At 37.0% G+C, this 17,680-nt stretch overlaps 1 protein-coding gene across 4 annotated transcripts in view; it reads left to right on the forward strand.

The window, feature by feature from the left end:
• PLCZ1 (phospholipase C zeta 1) overlaps positions 1–17,680 on the forward strand; it is a 66,279-nt gene that overhangs the window by 7,815 nt on the left and 40,784 nt on the right. For 3 of the 4 annotated variants that reach the window (XM_006155095.3, XM_027774444.1, XM_027774445.1), the window contains exons 4-6: positions 8,661–8,892; positions 13,543–13,744; positions 17,030–17,174. In XM_006155095.3, coding sequence (XP_006155157.1) covers positions 8,661–8,892; positions 13,543–13,744; positions 17,030–17,174 — 579 coding nt within the window. The remainder of the gene's footprint in view (positions 1–8,660; positions 8,893–13,542; positions 13,745–17,029; positions 17,175–17,680) is intronic. The other variant, XM_006155096.3, reaches the window with a different exon arrangement.

Here is a 17,680-nt window from a genome sequence, read left to right on the forward strand (position 1 = left end):
AATCCGCCCTTTTTTTTTTCTTTTTTTTTTTTTTTTTTTTTTTTTTGGAGAGGTTTTTGCTATAGCATGTGTGCGCTCACCAGACGGACAGAGAGAGACAGAGAGACAGGAAGTGAGAAATCACCCCCTAGGGGGGATGGCCACGCCGCAGTCCCTTCTCCTCCATTCTGCTCTCAGGATCTTGGCCACACACACACATGCGCCTGGCATGAGTTTAAGCCACCGGGTCCAGGACTCGAAACGCGGTCAACTATGTGGGAGTCCAGCGACATAGCCATTACGCTAACTGCTGGTCCCTTATGCTCTTCTTAAAGTTGAGGTTTTCAGATACTTTCTTATTCTTTTCATACTCTTCTGATCAACTCTTACTGATTCTCAACAGCTTCAGCTATTAGAAACCACAGACTAGTTTCTTTGCTTTTAACCTAAACATCTACCATCTGTATAGCTGCCAGAGTAATTTTTCTAAAACAAAAATATAACCATGTGGCTTCTCTGCTTAAAGCTCCTCAATAAAACATCACTGTCTCAGAATGAAGTCTAAGTGCTCAGCTTGGCATTCAGGATCCAATTGTGACTCCTGCCTTGTTGTGTCACTCACACCCTGTTTAATCCCTCTCTTCTGTTTCTTTCATTTACTTGGATCCCAGCAATCAGAAGGATTCCCTTTCTTCCTGTTATCAGGCAAACATCTTTCTTACCTTTGAAGACTCAGCTCCAGGATTGCTTTTTCTATCAAGACTTTCTTTTAATGCTCTAGGAAGAATGTCCAACTTTATTGTATTTGTTGTCTGTAAAATTTAAATTATGGCACCTATAACACTTCCACGTCTGCTTTCCTTTCTAAAAGTATAAGCACCAGAGGGCTGCACTGTTACCTTTGCTTTTGTATTACAAAATATGGTATCTAGGTGATATATTTGGTAGGAAGAAAGGAAAGAAGAAACAGAAGAAGATACAGTTATCAAGAGGTTTAAACGAGGGCCAGAGTTTGGGAAAAAGGAAAGTGACAAGTCATATCATTTCCTGTAATATATTTTTAATGCTTTTATTTTTAGCACAATTTCAGAGATAATTTTAAAATGCTACCTTTCATTTTAGAAGTAAATTCTGTGTTTTGATAAATCAACTTTCTCATGACAAATTAAGCAATAGCAAATTAAGCAATGGAAAATTGTGATAGCATGAAAAGTTTTTATTCTGTTTTCTGAAAGTGTACTATCAGAAAAACTAGCAATAGTCTTTAATATGCTATTTTAATCCTTTAAACATATAATCATTAAACCCCTGCTATAGAGCAAGTCCAGCACTAGGAATTGGGAATAAAAGGGATAAAATATTTCCCTTCTTGAGGTTCATGATCCTAAGGTATAACGTATATTTATTATACAAAAGTGTTGACTGGGTTGTCTAGAAAAGTTCTTTTTGGAATACCTGGCAAAGATAATGAGTTAAGGAAAAAAATTTAAATAGAATAAGAGTGGTCTTATTACTCTTATTTTACTTATCATTTTAGGAGATGATATGTAACATTTTAGAAAGCAGTAGTGCACCCCAAGGTGGGGCCTCAGAATTTGGATATTTTCTGTAGTACATATTTAAAAATATCTTTTCCTATTCTCCTAAAGTCCAGGAAGGTATTTAACATCTTCATTTAATGATCGCTTAAAAGCAGATATTTACTAGATTTTAAAAATTATTCAGGCAGTAGACCACATTCCAAATATCTTCAGTCAGGCCCTCTTTTAAGAACTGAGGATATGAAAAACAAATGGTAAACTCTTCGTCTGAGGAAACTCTAGAAGGAGTAGAGAAAATTTCATTAGTTTAGTGCAATAAACTATTGGAGAAGAAAGTGCACAGTCTTGGAAGAACCCCGAAAAGGGATGTCTCACCGGTCTTGGGAAAGAGAAACAGGAAAGCTTCTAGAGGAGATAAAGCTATTTCAAGCGTTAGTAACTAGTGAGCTAAAGAGGAAAAGAAGGCTTTTCTGGACAGAGAGGACAGCCTGCACCACAGCATGGACAGCTTCACATCTAGGCCGTAACTGATGCTGAGCATCTGAAGGGGACATGCAAAAAGGAAAAAGATGAGAGCAGCAACCAGCAATGACATCTTAAAGGGCCATGGATGACACACAATATAGTCGGGGTGTTGCCTTGAAGGGAAAGGAAATGCCCAAAGTTTGTGAAGAAGTTGAAATGATTAGATTTGCATTTTACAGAACTCTTTTCTGCATACGTGCTATTAATTCGTGTAGTGGTGTATTGACTTCCTTTCCTTACCGTGCTCTTCTGTGTGGTTTTGGTGTTAGCTCAAGTCCTGGTCTCCCATACCTGTGGGACTAGGGATATAATAAGATTTTTTAATATTTTCTCCTGGAGGTCAGATGCAAATACATCAGTCCTCTAAATTTTAGCTGCTATCGTGAACTTCAGTACCCAGACTCAGACCTTTCTAATTCTTTGCAGTCTTTCTATTTCCCCGATTACCACCACCCTGTTTGCCAGATTCTGTCTTCCCCATTGTTACTTTCTATTGCTTTCTTTTCCTGCTCCCTTTCTATTAAAATTAGATCTTCCCCTCTTCAGTGATAAAACCCTATCTTTGTAGTTTTTATTTCTTAGTAATTTGATTAATTTTTGACCCTCAGTTGTTCTTTGGTTTTGTTCAAATATTGCAATTACTTGGATTAGTGGAGTTTTGTTTGGATTTTTCATCTCTAATTCTTTTTCATATCGGATAGCAACTTTGATCTATTTTAGGAATACCACAGCAAAATGAGTCACCAGAGGATATTTCAGATGACCAAATTTAGAATTTGCCTGAAAGTCATAAAACTTTCATTACTCAATGGATGATACATATGTATTATTTTATATTGCTATTAACTAGGACTGTAATTTTAAATGCATATAATTTTATATAATAGTCAAAAATAACAGGCACACTTTGATTTTTATTGACTTATTCAAGATCTTCTGACAAATGAAGAGACAGATGGGGCTAAAGTTATTTTAATTGTACAACATCTACTTCTGTGGACTTCAGTATCCAGAATTGAAAAGCAATGAGTTCAACCATCTTAGTTTACTAAGATAATTGATAATATGTGTGAGTTACTTTAAGATAATATAGTTTTGGAACCAGCAGTTAGCGTAATGGCTATGCCGCTGGACTCCCATGTAGTCAACCACGGTTCGAGTCCCGGACCAGATGGCTTAAATTCACACCGGGCATGTGTGCGTGCGTGCCCAAGATCCCAAGAGGAGAATGGAGGAGAAGGGATTGTGGCATGGCCATCCCCCCTGGGGGGGTGGTTTCTTGCTTTTTTTCTCTCCTCTGTCTCTCTGTCTTTCTGGCAAGCACACATGCCCTATAGCAAAAAACTCTCTCTCTCTCTCTCTCAAAAAAAAAAAGATAATATAGTTTTTAAGGTACTACTATAATGTCAAGAGCTTTGGGTTGTCAAACATTTGCTTTGACAACCACAAATCCCCCAAGTTTTTCTCATTCTCACTTGCTGCTTTATTCTGGTCCCTACTTCTTCAAGCTGCACTATATGCATGTGCATGGATTAGTGCTCCTCTTGCAGCTGTCCCCATGCTGTTCATATTTGGTTCTCAGCTCACACTGCTCCTTGGATCTCTCATTTCAAAACTGGCAACCACTTCCGAGTTTTTCCTAATGAAGTGAAGAGATTATTTCCAGAATATTCATCTCCTGCTATACCCTAGTCATTCTACAACATGTACATTTCATAAGCAGAGTTGTCAAGAGATGAGATGCTAGACCAGATAAAGTAAGGGATGTAGACATAGATGATATACTGTACATTGGTATCTAGAACTACTGTTTTTTGCAGATCTTCAATCATCACAGCAACCTGATGGCATAGGTAATGCACTACATCCCCATTTTGCAGATGAAGAATATGAAGCTCAGAAAGTTCAATTTTTATGTCTAAAGTCACACACATTTTGAAGTTTGGAATATAGTGTCATCTTTGTCTACAAATTCTGTCAGCTGTTGACTATAACACAATGCCTCTTCTACACGTGCTTTTGTGTTCAGGCTGTTTACAATGGAACGAGAGAATTAAAGCAGAAAAAAGCTTCCTTTTTAGAAGTTAAATCTTATAAATTGAAATTCTTATTTTCCAGTGTTTCATTTGTTAGTGATTACTATATTCTACTCGCTATTGGAACACTCCTTCCCTCAACACAGGCATTCTTGAATTCTTTCTTTCATGCATCTAAAGTTTTAGTGTGTTAAATCCTTTGGACTTTTCCCTTCATACATGCCTCTTTAGTGTCTATGTATCTACCACCTCCCACTTGAGTTGCATCTTCTCTGCTAGCTTACCTGCAGTCTTTAATCTCTTCTAATAATAATGCACAACCAATCATACAAGCAACTACCTTTGCTGGTCGTTTTTCTACTCAAAACCACACAATGGTTCTGTTATTTATGTACTTTTAAAGAGAGGGTACCCCCATGTTACAAACCTTTGTCTCAGCCTCCCTACTGGGATTATAGACATGTGTCAAAATTCTCCCATCAAGAGACAAAGACTGGCTGGGAACCAGCAGTTAGCGTAATGGCTATGTCGCTGGACTCCCATGTAGTCGACTGCGGTTCACGTCCCGGACCCGGTGGCTTAAAACTCATGCCGGGCACGTGTGCGTGCGTGCCCAAGATCCTGAGAGGAGAATGGAGGAGAAGGGATTGCGGTGTGACCATCCTGCCTGGGGGGTGATTTCTCACTTTCTGTCTCTCTGTCTCTCTCTGTCTGTCTGGAGAACGCACGCGCCCTACAGTAAAAAAAAAAAAAAAAAAAAAAAAGAGAGAGACAAAGACTGGCTGAATGGATAAAAATCAGAAACTTCTATCTGAAATGCAAGAAATGTATCTCATGGATAAAGATACACATAGACTAAAAGTGAAGGCTGGAAAAAGGTATTCCATGCAAATGGGAAACAAAAAATGTTGGAGTAGAGAAACTAATTTCTGAGAAGATAGGCTTTAAAACAAAAACTGTTCAAAGAAACAAAGAAAGGCACTATATTGTAATAAAAGGGTTAATCTATCAAGAAGATATAACCCTATTAAATATTTATGCACCTAACACAGGAGCAACCAAATATGTGAAGGAAAGACTGTTAGATCTAAAAGGAAATATAGACCGCAACATACTAATTGTTGGAGACCTCAACACCCCACTATCTCCTCTGGACAGATCATCTAGACAAAAAATAAGTAAAGAGGTAAAGGATCTAGATGGTACCATAAGTCAAATGGATTTAACATACATCTATAGAGCTTTCCACCCAGAAACTATAAGATATACTTTTTTTCTCATCCCCACATGGAAACTTTTTTGAAGATTGACCCATGATAGGGCACAAAGCAAGCCTCTACAGATTCAAAGGCATAGAAACTATATCCAGCATTTTCTCTGATCATGAAAGAATTAAACTTGATTTTAATTTCAAGAGAAATCCTAAAAAAATACACAAATTCATGGAAACTAAATAGCCTACTCCTGAATGACTTCACAACTACTTAAGAAATTAAGACTAGGGACCAGCAGTTAGCATAATGGCTATGTTGCTGGACTCCCATGTAGTCGATGACGATTCTCATCCTGGACCCGGTGGATTAAAACTAACGCCAGGCGCGTGTGCATGTATGCCCAAGATCCCGAGAGGAGAATGGAGGAGAAGGGATTGCAGCGTGGCCATCCCCCCTGGGGGGTGATTTCTCACTTTTTGTCTCTATGGCTCTCTCTGTCTGTCCATCTGGTGAGCACACATGCCCTATAGCAAAAACCTCTAAAAAAAAAAAAGAAATTAAGACTAAAATAAAAAAGATTCATCAAATCCCAGGACAATGAGGACATGAGTTTCCATAATCTTTGGGACACTGAAAAAGCAGTCATAAGAGGGAATTTCATAGCAATTAGTCCTCATAAGAAGAATATGGAAAGAAGGCAAATGGATCACCTAACATCATGCCTCAGAGAATTGGAAAAGCAATAGCAAAAAAATTCAAAACTCCAGGAGAAATGAAATAATAAAGATCTGAGAAGAAATAAATGAAATAGAAAATAAACAACATATACAGAAAATAAATAAAAGTAAAAGCTTGTTCTTTGAAAAGATAAACAAAATCGATACACCACTAGTGAGACTTACTAAGAAGAAGAAAGAAAGGAACCAGGTAAATCAAATTTGCCATAAAGTTGGCAATATAACAACAGACATAATAGAAATAAAAAGCATCACTAGAGAATACTTTCATCAACTATATGCCAACAAACAAGAAAATCTTGATGAGATGGACACATATAATCTACCAATATTGAGCTAGGAGTATGTAGAAAGTCTGAATAGGCCCGTAACAAGCCAGGAGATTGAGTCAGTAATAAATAATCTCCCAACAAAGAAAAACCCTGGTCCTGGTGGCTTCACCTCTGAATTCTACAAAAACTTTAAAGGAAGAGTTTACACCCATTCTGCTCAAGTTATTTCTAAAGATCCAAAAGGGTGAATCTCTCCCAAATTCATTCTATGAAGCTTCCATCATTCTTGTCCACAAAACAAATAAAGACAGAACAAGGAAGGAAAACTATAGACCAATATCCCTGATGAATATAGACACAAAAATTCTCAACAAGGTACTAGTAAATCATATCCAACAACATATAAAAAAGATTATTCATCATGACCAGGTAGGCTTTATTCAAGGGATGCAAGGTTGTTTCAATATACATAAAACCATAAATGTAATACACCCTATTAATAGAAAGATAAAAGCCATATGGTCATATAAATTGATGCAGAAAAAGCAGTTGATAAGATACAACATCCCTTCATGATCAAGACTCTCAGTAAAATCGGCATATAAGGATCATTTCTCAACACAATAAAAGCTATTTATAAAATACCCATAGCTAACGTCATCCTGAATGGAGAAAAGCTGAAAGCTTTTCCACTAAAAACTGGTACAAGACAAGGATGCCCACTTTCTCCACTCCTTTTCATATAGTACTGGAAGTCCTCACCAGTGCAATCAGAAATGAGAATGAAATAAAAAGACATCGAAATAGGAAAAGAAGAGGTGAAGCTATCTCTATTTGCAGATAACGTGATGGTATACATAGAAGACCCAATGGTATCCATGAAAAAATTCCTGAAAGTAATACATGAATACAATAAAGTTGCAGGATACGAAATCTATAGAATTTCTATATACGAACAGCAGGCAGACCAAGATAGAACTGAAAAAGTAATTCCATTTACAGTAGCTGCAAAACGTATAAGATACCGGGAACCAGCAGTTAGCGTAATGGCTATGTCGCTGGACTCCCACGTAGTCGACCGCGGTTCACGTCCCAGACCCGGTGGCTTAAAACTCACTCCGGGCGCGTGTGCGTGCATGCCCAAGATCCCAAGAGGAGAATGGAGGAGAAGGGATTGCGGCGTGACCATCCCCCCTGGGGGGTGATTTCTCGCTTTCTGTCTCTATGTCTCTCTCTGTCTGTCTGGCGAGCTCACGCGCCCTACAGTGAAAATCTCTCCAAAAAAAAACAAAAAACAAAACAAAACATATAAGATACCTAGGAATAAATCTAACCAAAGAAGTTAAAGACCTCCACAAGGAAAACTACGAGAAGCTAAAAAAAGAAATTGAAAATGACACAAAAAAGTGGAAGGACATCCCATGTGCCTGGATTGGAAGAATTAATATAAGCAAAATGGCAATTCTACCCAAATTAATCTACGTATTTAATACAATCCCAATCAAAGTGCCAGAGACATTCTTCACAGATCTAAAAAAGATAAGTCATGCCCAGCTTTTGTTGTTATTGTTGCAGACAGGGTCTCCTTATGTTGCCTGCGATCACCTTAAGCTCAAAATACTGCTTCAGCCTCCCTGAGCTGCTGGGATTACAGATACATGCCTTTATGTTCAGCCTTTAGATTGGACCAGGAATTGAACTTGAATCTCCCATGTGGAACATGGTTTTAGCAAGCCACCACCAAGGCTGGGCTGGTTCTGTTACTTTTAATACTAAGACCCAGCCTGCTTTCTTGTCTCTTATCTCATAAAGTTCAAATATGAATTTTCCATGACATCCAGATGAGACTACTTTTTCCTGGAAACCATTGTGCTTGTCACTGCACCAAATCTTTCCATGATTACTCAGACGCCACTTCTTCGAGGCATTATCTAATCCCTATACCTACACCTTGTACAGTTGATAGTGATCTTGGCTGTCCCTCATTCAATGTGGTATTTATGCTCCAAACTGCACATTGGTGGCATGGTATTACACATTGCCTGGCATGAATTTAAGAAGGTGCTAAAGTAGATTACAAAAGTGAAATTTGAAAGACAACCTGGAATTCTCATCTTCTCCCCTACCCTTTTCTACTCCCAGTATAGCCACTGTGCTATAAGTGGTAGTGGTCCATTAACCTTTTCCTAACTTTGATGTCACCCAACCCAGTTTAATGTATTTTATCTGTAATAAGAGTCTAATGTAAGTTTCATCTTCTTTCAAGTATAAATTACTATAGATATTACATAAATAATATCAATTTGTATATTTTTAAACTCATAATGTGAGCCTACCAGTCATTTTTCTTTAGTAGGATAATGACAGGCTGAGACAAGGAAAAATCACCATAGAAGAATTTAGATCAATTTATCGAATTATTGCACACAGAGAAGAAATTATTGAGATTTTCAACTCATATTCTGAAAACCGGAGATTTCTCTTAGAACATGATCTAGTTCAATTTCTGAAACAAGAACAATATGCTTTTGAGCTGAATAAAACGATTGCTTTAGAAATCATTCAGAAATATGAGCCCATTGATGAAGGTATGTTTGCATTTGAAAGTTTTATCGTAATATTTATATGCAAATGTTTTTATGAGTTATAGTTATCAAACACACTTTTGGATGGGTCAAATTTCTTTTTTTATTATTTTATTTTATTTATTTATTCATTTATTTTAATTTGACCAGAGGCAGATAGAAAAAGAGAGGGAGGGAGAGAGAAAGTAAGAAAGCAAGCCATCAGGCCCAAGAATCAAACTGTGGTCAGCCATGTAGGAGTGTTCAGCACCTTAACGACCACACCACCTGCTGATCCTCATGGATGAGTCAAATTTCTTAGGGAAATTTAATGTTGTTGTTGTTGTTGTTGTTGTTGTGTGTGTGTGTGTGTGTGTGTATCTGCATAATTATGCCATTCTTTTCTACTATGTTGTATCCAGATGCTTTCTGTTTCATCCAGTATTTTTTAAGTGTTCAGAGATCATTTTAGGTGTGAAACTAATAACAAGATTCTGTTACATGTACCTTATTAGAAGAAAGTATCCTTTTAAAGAATTAGTTATTTTTAATTTTTACATGGGCTCACCGGGGAGAGAGAGAGAGAGAGAGGAAGGAGAGAGAGAGTCCAAGAAATAGAGAGAGAAAGAGAGGGAAAGGGAGAAAGCAAGCTACCAGGTTCTGGGCTTGAACGACAATTGACCAGGTGGAAGTCTGGTGCTTCGACTACTGTGCCACCTGCTGGCCTTAGAAGAAAGTATTGAAATCATATAAAAATTAAATAAACTAAATGAAAACAATTCTAGGAAGTTAGAAAATGACTATTTTTTCCTCTCTTTATAAATATAGTTCCAAACATTTAAAATTTTTGCATTTCCTTCATTGTATGAACGCATACTTATTGCTCTAAATTAAATGGTCATTCAGGGTAATGATCTGTCATATGATTTGTGATCTTTATCTCATCTTTCAATCAATAGGTAAAACACATTTTTTTCATTATGGTCTTTTTAAAAAAGTAGCTAATTTATTTCTTTCTTCCATAAGTGAAAGAGAAAGAGAGACAGATGGACAGCAGCCTCAATAAAGTCTTTTTTTCTTAAATAATTATTTATTTTATTTTTATTTACTCATTCATTTATTTTTTAATTTGACCAGAGAGAGACAGAGGGTGAGAGTGAGAGAGAAGAAGTGAGAAAGCAAGCCACCAGACTCAGGACTCGAACCCTGGTCAGCCATGTGGGAGTGTCCAGCGCCTTAACCACCGCGCTACCTGCTGGTCCCCACCTCAATAGAGTCTCGATGCTACATTTCACCCCCAGCCTCAGCTAGCCCTGGATCATAAGCATGTGCATGGCTGGCACACCCAGAGAGGTCTATGGATGCAAACCCAGAGCTCTCCCATGTGGTCATCCTCACATTTTATTGCTGTGCCACCATCTGGCCTCTACGCTCATTTAAAAATGAAAATCATGAAGATATGATACAAGTCAGCTGCAGTGACACAGCAGTAATGCAACTCCCTACAATACCGAAGCCACATGAGAAAGTCCTGTGTTCATGTCTTGGGGTCTCTGTATAAACCAGGTGATCGGGTACACACCTATGACCTTGGCTGGCTGGTGCTATGGGCAGATCACAGTGTACCCCATTGGGGATGCTTGTTTCTCTCTCTCATGGAAGAAATAAGTTTTTAAAAAAGACGTAATACAATAAAAATACACATAATTGTACAAAAACCCTCCTTAAAGCACAATGGTTAGCCCTATAGAAATTAACTGATAGAATAGAATAGCTCGAAATACTTACTTAACAAGAGAAGTATTAAAATCCAAACTCTGCCTTTCAAGTCTGGTTAAGACTACCAGTGTTTACGATATAATAGCTTGGGTTCAAACAAAAAACAACTCATTCCTTCATTTAACCATACATTCACCGTGTATTTAAATATTTATTGTGGATTCCAAGAATGGTTCTAGGGACTGGGGTACAATGGAGAACAAGGCAACTAGGCTTTATATTTCTGATGAGGGCTGAAGGAAGATTAACAACAAATACTTAGCATATAAAATAATAATTTTAGAGAGTGCTTACTGTCATGAAAAAGTAAAACAGAGAAAGTGATAGAGATTAGATGACCCAGAAGGTCTAGTTCAGGTTGGTGTTGAGAAGACTCCTCTCTGAGGGTGGGGTATTTGAGATGAGACTTATATGACAAGAAAGAAAAAGCCATGTGACAAAATGGGAGCAACGTCTGAGGTTGAGAGAAGAGGAGTTTTGGACCTGGGTTGAAGAATTTAAGGAATCGAAGCAGGACAATGAAGTGGTTAGAATTTGGAGTATGAAGAAGATACAATTGGAAAAGCAAGGCAGAGATCCTATCAGAGAGGGACTTGTAGACCGTGATTAAGAGTTTGGCTTCTTGGGTCAATGTCATGAGAGTGGGTAGGAGGGTTTATGCATTACAGTGCTAGTAATAGCTGGGTCTGAGCACCATTAAACTTTTTCAGGTTTTCAAACAAGAGCTTGCAATAGACTGTAGAGCAATCGTATCCCTAAGTACACTTGATGAGTTCAGATGACTTTTTATGTTTTTAATAGCAAGAATTGACTTATGGACTGGCTCAAGCTCTTTATGCCATTGCTCACTAGAAACAGCCAGTGTACAGATGAACACTTTCAGTAGCACTGATATAGTGAGTATTACAAAAAAAGAAAAAGGAAACAAAAGAAAACACAAAAACTGCTTTGCACTGTTACCTTCAGGTGATGAATTAAAAGATTCAAAGGGATTTTAGGCTGGTAGCAGTGACACTGGAACTTGTGTTTCCACCACAGTATTACACTGCTCATCCATTTCATGTTCTGAGCCTTCACCTGCATCAGCCAGGTACCCTCATCCATGGCCAAGATCCTGCATTTTGTTTACATGATTGTAGATCACTTTAGAGTCTTACGGGCAATTTTAATTATGATTTTATAGTTCTAAATGCTGCCAAGATCCTCACTTTCAGCCCACACTGGTGTGTGATGTGTACCAAATGAGTTTTTTTAAAGTCCATAAAATGACTCCTCATTTCAATCTGGTAGTGTTTATGGGCATAAAATGAGTTTCTCTATCTGTTACACAAGATATTTACACAATTATTCAATAGTTCAAAAAGACTATAAGCCAATTGCTGCTAGTTGCACTGGGAAAAAAGAATAAATCCATACGAATCGTTACTGTTACACTACATGCTGCACGTGCTTAATAAGCTCCCATATTCCTCAATTTACAGGGTTTTGGAATAGATGGTTTGTGTGCCTATAAACATTTCATATATTTTCTTCTAGCTTTTATTCTTCTTAGCCAAAAATAGTAATAGCATTTCAAATGCTGGTTTTATCCATTTTATGATGTCATAAACATTTACCTAGATCACTGTATATTTTTTATAATACGTTATGTTTAGTGGCTGTGGAGTAGTGCATCATATTTTGAACTTTGTTTTTCTCCACTCCTTCCCCATTTCTTTTGCATTTACAAATAGTGCCAGTGTGAGTATTCTTGCACATCATTTTTTAAATCTGAATTGCTACTTCCATAGGATAAATTCCAGGAAATAAAATTCTTGCCAAGAATCACACTCTAAAGTGAAAACTTGTTTCAGCTTTTCTTTTGAGCAAAACTGACCTATCAACAGCAACTAATATTTATAAAGCTGATATATAGGGGTCGTTTCTATGATTACACTTTTTTCATAGATAGGGAGAGTTTAGTTAACATGCTCACAGTCCTAGAAGATAACGAGTAAATGGATTTGAAACCAGGCTGTTTTCAGAGTCAGTGTTCTACTGAAATGGATCATTCTGGCACATATTATACTAAAAAAAAAGTTTGGAGAAAATTCATTAGAGATGATCATGTACAATGTCTCAGCAACTCTGTCTCTAGGCACTAAACAGTAATGTATGTAATGTATATATATATTTGTACCAAAGGACATGTTTCTTGTTTACATAGCACTATATGTAATGAACTTAAACAGCAGTGCCATCTAAATGGTCATCAAGATTAGGATGGATAAATAAATAGTGTCATATGCATATAACAGGACACTATGTGACAATGGGAAGTAACAATATATAGTTAGTACAATTATAGGAATATATAGTTGCATGCCATTACAGGAATAAAAATTATGTCAAGCAAAAGAAACTAGGCATAAAAAAACATACCACACGAGTCCATTCATTTAAAGTACAAAAACCACAGAAAACTATCCTATGCTTTTAGAGGTCAGACCAGTGGATCCACTGGGTTGGAGTAGGGGAGATTGGAAAGTTATGAGGAGATGGGTTTCTGGGATGCTATAAGGTTTTCTTCCTTGACCTGGGTACCAGTTATCCAGATGGGTAGTTGCAGAATTTCTTTATCTATGTATTTGGTAGCTGTATTTTCATTGCATATATTTTTAATACATAAACAGGGACAATTAAATAAAATACTCTTTATTAAAATATTGATATAGAAGAGCTAAGGGTATTCACTAGGAAAATTTATTTTCAAAGAACAGTTAGAAGTCGTATTAATATTAATTGTAAATGAATATTTTAGAAAGATACTTTACTACTGAGTAAGTTCAGAAGTAAAATGTAACTTTTTATATTGCTCATGGTATTTCTGCATCCTTTTTACTTATGTTTTTACAGTTAAGAGAGCACGACAAATGTCATTTGAAGGTTTTACAAGATACATGGATTCAGCTGAATGTCTACTATTTAAACATGAGTGTCAAAAGGTTTATCAAGATATGACACATCCATTAAGTGATTATTTTATTTCAACTTCACATAACACATATTTGATATCTGATCAATTAGTAGGACCAAGTGACCTTTGGGGATATGTAAGGTATTTATTTTGATTTTTAAAGTTTGTTTTTCCTTTCATGAGTGAGTGTGAGAGATAGAGAGAAAGAGACTATTTCACACTGTGATCTTTGCTCCTGCCTTTCAGGCACCAGGCCACAGGTGTACAGTTTGACCCAGGAACCAAACCCTGATCTTCCATGGCTTTCAGCTTGCACAGCATTGCCCTCTGGCTGGGATTGATTTTTAAATCGATTATGTTTTAAAACAGAAGGGCCTAGGAGTATCTAACTTATATCAATAAATAAACATAGACAGGAAAGTGCAAGCGGTGTGTGTTACTCAAACTCATAGAGAAGAGGAATTTTTATTTCTACATATCTTGAGGACCAAAGCTTTGGATGAGATGGCAACATAATTTATTCTATCTAGTAGTATCATACACTTTACTTCTAATCCTATCTACCGATTATCTCTCCATGATTATAGCCCTTCTGAAGTTTCTTCCTTTTATTTATTTATATATTTTTTGAGAGGTTTTTGCTATAGGGCATGTGCGTTCCACCAAACAGAGAGACACAGAATGTGAGAAATCACCCCCAAGGGGGGATGGCCATGCTGCAATCCCTTCTCCTCCATTCTCCTCTCAGGATCTTGGGCACACACACACACACACATGCCCGGCGTGAGTTTAAGCCACCGTGTCCAGGACTCAAACCGTGGTTGACTACATGGGAGTCCAGCAACATAGCCATTATGCCGATTGCTGGTCCCACCCCTCTGAAGTTTCTTGAGTAACTTGAATATTTATAGAATAACATATAAAGAAGACTTATCTAGCTAATCAGTCTCCTAGATTTTAACAAATATGGTGAAAATTAATTCTCAGATAGTAGAACACAATGCTGTAAGTAACACCAAAACCTAAATGCAGCAAATTGGCTTTTATAGATAATAGTTTTTATAGATTTATATGCCAAGTAATGTATAGATTAAAAGTAACCCATGCTACATCTCCAATTTTACATTCTACAATGAATCATACTGGGCTTCAGTTTAGTTCCCTGCCATACAGCGGTACCGTATAATCTGTGAATAAGTAGATAGATATATATAGAAATATATATAAATATTTTCAGGGGCCAATGAGTCATAAGGTGAAGATGAACTAGGGGAACCTGATAGAAAGTGACTGTGGGTTGGAGGATGTCACTTTGGGTAAAGTTGTCAGGAAAGACTTCCCAAGAGATGACATAGTTGTGATCTGAATGATGACAAAGAGGAAACTTTGGAAAGATCTGCTAGAAAGATCATGTTAAATAGAAGAGATGATAAGTGCATGGCACATTCCCACTAGGGAGAAACAGCGAATATGGCTGGAAACAAGTAAATGATGAATGGGGAAGAGCTTGAGGAGGTAGAGTCAATTTATGAAGGTCTATAGACTTTGGAAAGGAAGATAGATTTTACACTAGTTGCACTGGGAAGCCACTGCAGGGACTTTTCTTAAGATAGTGTCTAATTTTATTTCTTCTTTACTGTGGAAGAAAGACTCAGGGGCAAGAGTGGAGGTGGTATATCTGGGAAGATATTCTAACAGTCCAGGTGATGCTGATTATGTAGATGATGAGCTCATGAGGCAACACTGGTATGTCTCTTCTCAGACTGTATTTCAGATCACCCGTTTCTGCTTTTCACCTTTCTTTTTACATCTATAGTTCCCATTTTTTCCTAATACAAACTCAACAGATATTTATTAATAGGCAACGGTATGTTATTTATTTTTTTATGAGACTGAAATTTCAGTTGCTGTTATTATAAAACTTAGAACATAAGGGATAGATGGTAATTTTGAGGGTCAGAGTTCATGAACCCCATTGCACCACGTCGGTGATGCTAGTGCTATGGTCGGAATGTGTGAGTTCCAGGTTAGGACATGGTCATAGAAACAAAAGGAAAAGTGTGCTCCATTCAGTATAATTATGTGTGTCTGGGAAATGCAACATTCATCTTACTGTTATATACATTTTTTGCATGAATCAATAAAACAATTTGAATAAATAAATCAATAAATTTCAATGAACTTAGTATTTTTGTTCGTTTGCTAGGGTACATGCATTCACTAGAGAGAGAAAGAGAGAAAGAGAACCCCCACAATGGGCCATGGACACGCCTACAGCCATTCAGAATTTTGGGAACACATATACATATGCCTGAGCTGTTTTTCAAGTCACCAGAGCTGAGATTTGAACCATAGTCAGCCATATGGGATCCAGTTCACTGCACAGGGCTTAACTGCTGCATTATGTAACCAACCTAATTTTGGGTATTTTTCACCAAAAAATAATCTATTTTATGATGGTATATAGTAACGTAATCTGTCACACAAGTAGGCTATGGAGATTTTGAGACATCTGTATATTTATATATTTATTATTATAAAATCAGTGAAAAAGATGAATGTAATCAACTCCAATGGATGCCGTCTCAGTAAAAGCATAGGAGTTACAAAGCATGTTGTCATTGCTCTCTTGTAGTAAGGCCAAAAGATTATTTAAACCCAGGAGGTACAACTGAGTTATGAACCTAAGATAGCATTCATGTCAGATCAAGAAACAGATTTATTTGATAAGTGGAAAAATCAGATATAGTTTTAGATATCAGCACAAGTGGAAATATATTTTCCTCAGTTCTAATAAAGCTATGACGTTGGTATATTCTGAGGCAGTCAGTTCAGATTTTTCTCCCAGTGAAATTATGAGTCAAATAGATTAGCATGTATTCAGGTTTCCTTTACCTAAATCTTAACTTTCTCCAGCTTTTACTTGAATTAGAGATGACCTTATAGAAAATTGTTAAGAAGACACAGATTGCTCATGGAGCCATCAGAATCTCCAACTTCCACACCCTCCACTCAACATTTTTTTCCAGAGAGCAAGTCTTGTGATCTTTCTTTTTGTTTTTCTTATTTTCCCACCATATATACTCCATTTCCCAAAACCAGGTCTGAGGAAATTAATCAGATAAAATCTCATTGACATATTCTATTATTCTGGGAAGACTGAGCATTATCTCATTTTAGTGTTGTTACTTTGAACAGTGGATACCGCCAAAACCAAAATTCTTTGGGTTGGGATTGGGAAAAAGAGTAGGCACTATAGTTTGCCTTTTCTTTTTTAATGTAAAATTTGAGAGGCTCAAAACTTGTCTTTAATATAATTAACTTATGCATTGGTTGCAAAAATCACAAATAGCTGAATATTTTAACGTTATGGTATTTATTTTAACGGACCAGGAGTGACATTCTATTTTGCTTAAATTTTGTTAGTGCCCTTGTGAAAGGGTGCCGTTGTCTGGAAATTGACTGCTGGGATGGATCACAAAATGAACCTATTGTATACCATGGTTATACACTCACCAGCAAGCTTTTGTTTAAGACTGTTATCCAAGCCATCCACAAATATGCATTCATGGTAAGTGCATATCTTTGTTAAACTGTAGTTATTAAAAGTGAGTCACCATAATTTACTTGCTCCAAAATCCGATAATGCCTGAATCATCATAATTTACTTGCTTCAAAATCCGATAATACTTGGCCTTGGTTTAGATCTGTGATATTTCAAATAGTGTGTTATAACTCATTAATTGGCAGTGAAATCTATGTAGTGTATAGTTAGAGGTATATTTATCAAAGTTAATTCAAGGTATGTGTTGTTTCATGGAACATTTTTATTTGAGTCATATAGTTTTTTAAAAATTATAATAGTGAATAGATTCTTGGATGTATGTTATGACAGGTTCAAGAATATTTGGAGTGCGGGAACCAGCAGTTAGCGTAATGGCTATGTCGCTGGACTCCCACGTAGTCGACCGCGGTTCATGTCCCGGACCCAGTGGCTTAAAACTCATGCCGGGCGCGTGTGCGTGCGTGCCCAAGATCCCGAGAGGAGAATGGAGGAGAAGGGATTGCGGTGTGACC

Source organism: Tupaia chinensis, unplaced genomic scaffold (assembly GCF_000334495.1).
Source record: "Tupaia chinensis unplaced genomic scaffold, TupChi_1.0 Scaffold000434_1, whole genome shotgun sequence".
In the NCBI taxonomy this organism is placed as follows: Eukaryota; Metazoa; Chordata; class Mammalia; order Scandentia; family Tupaiidae; genus Tupaia; species Tupaia belangeri.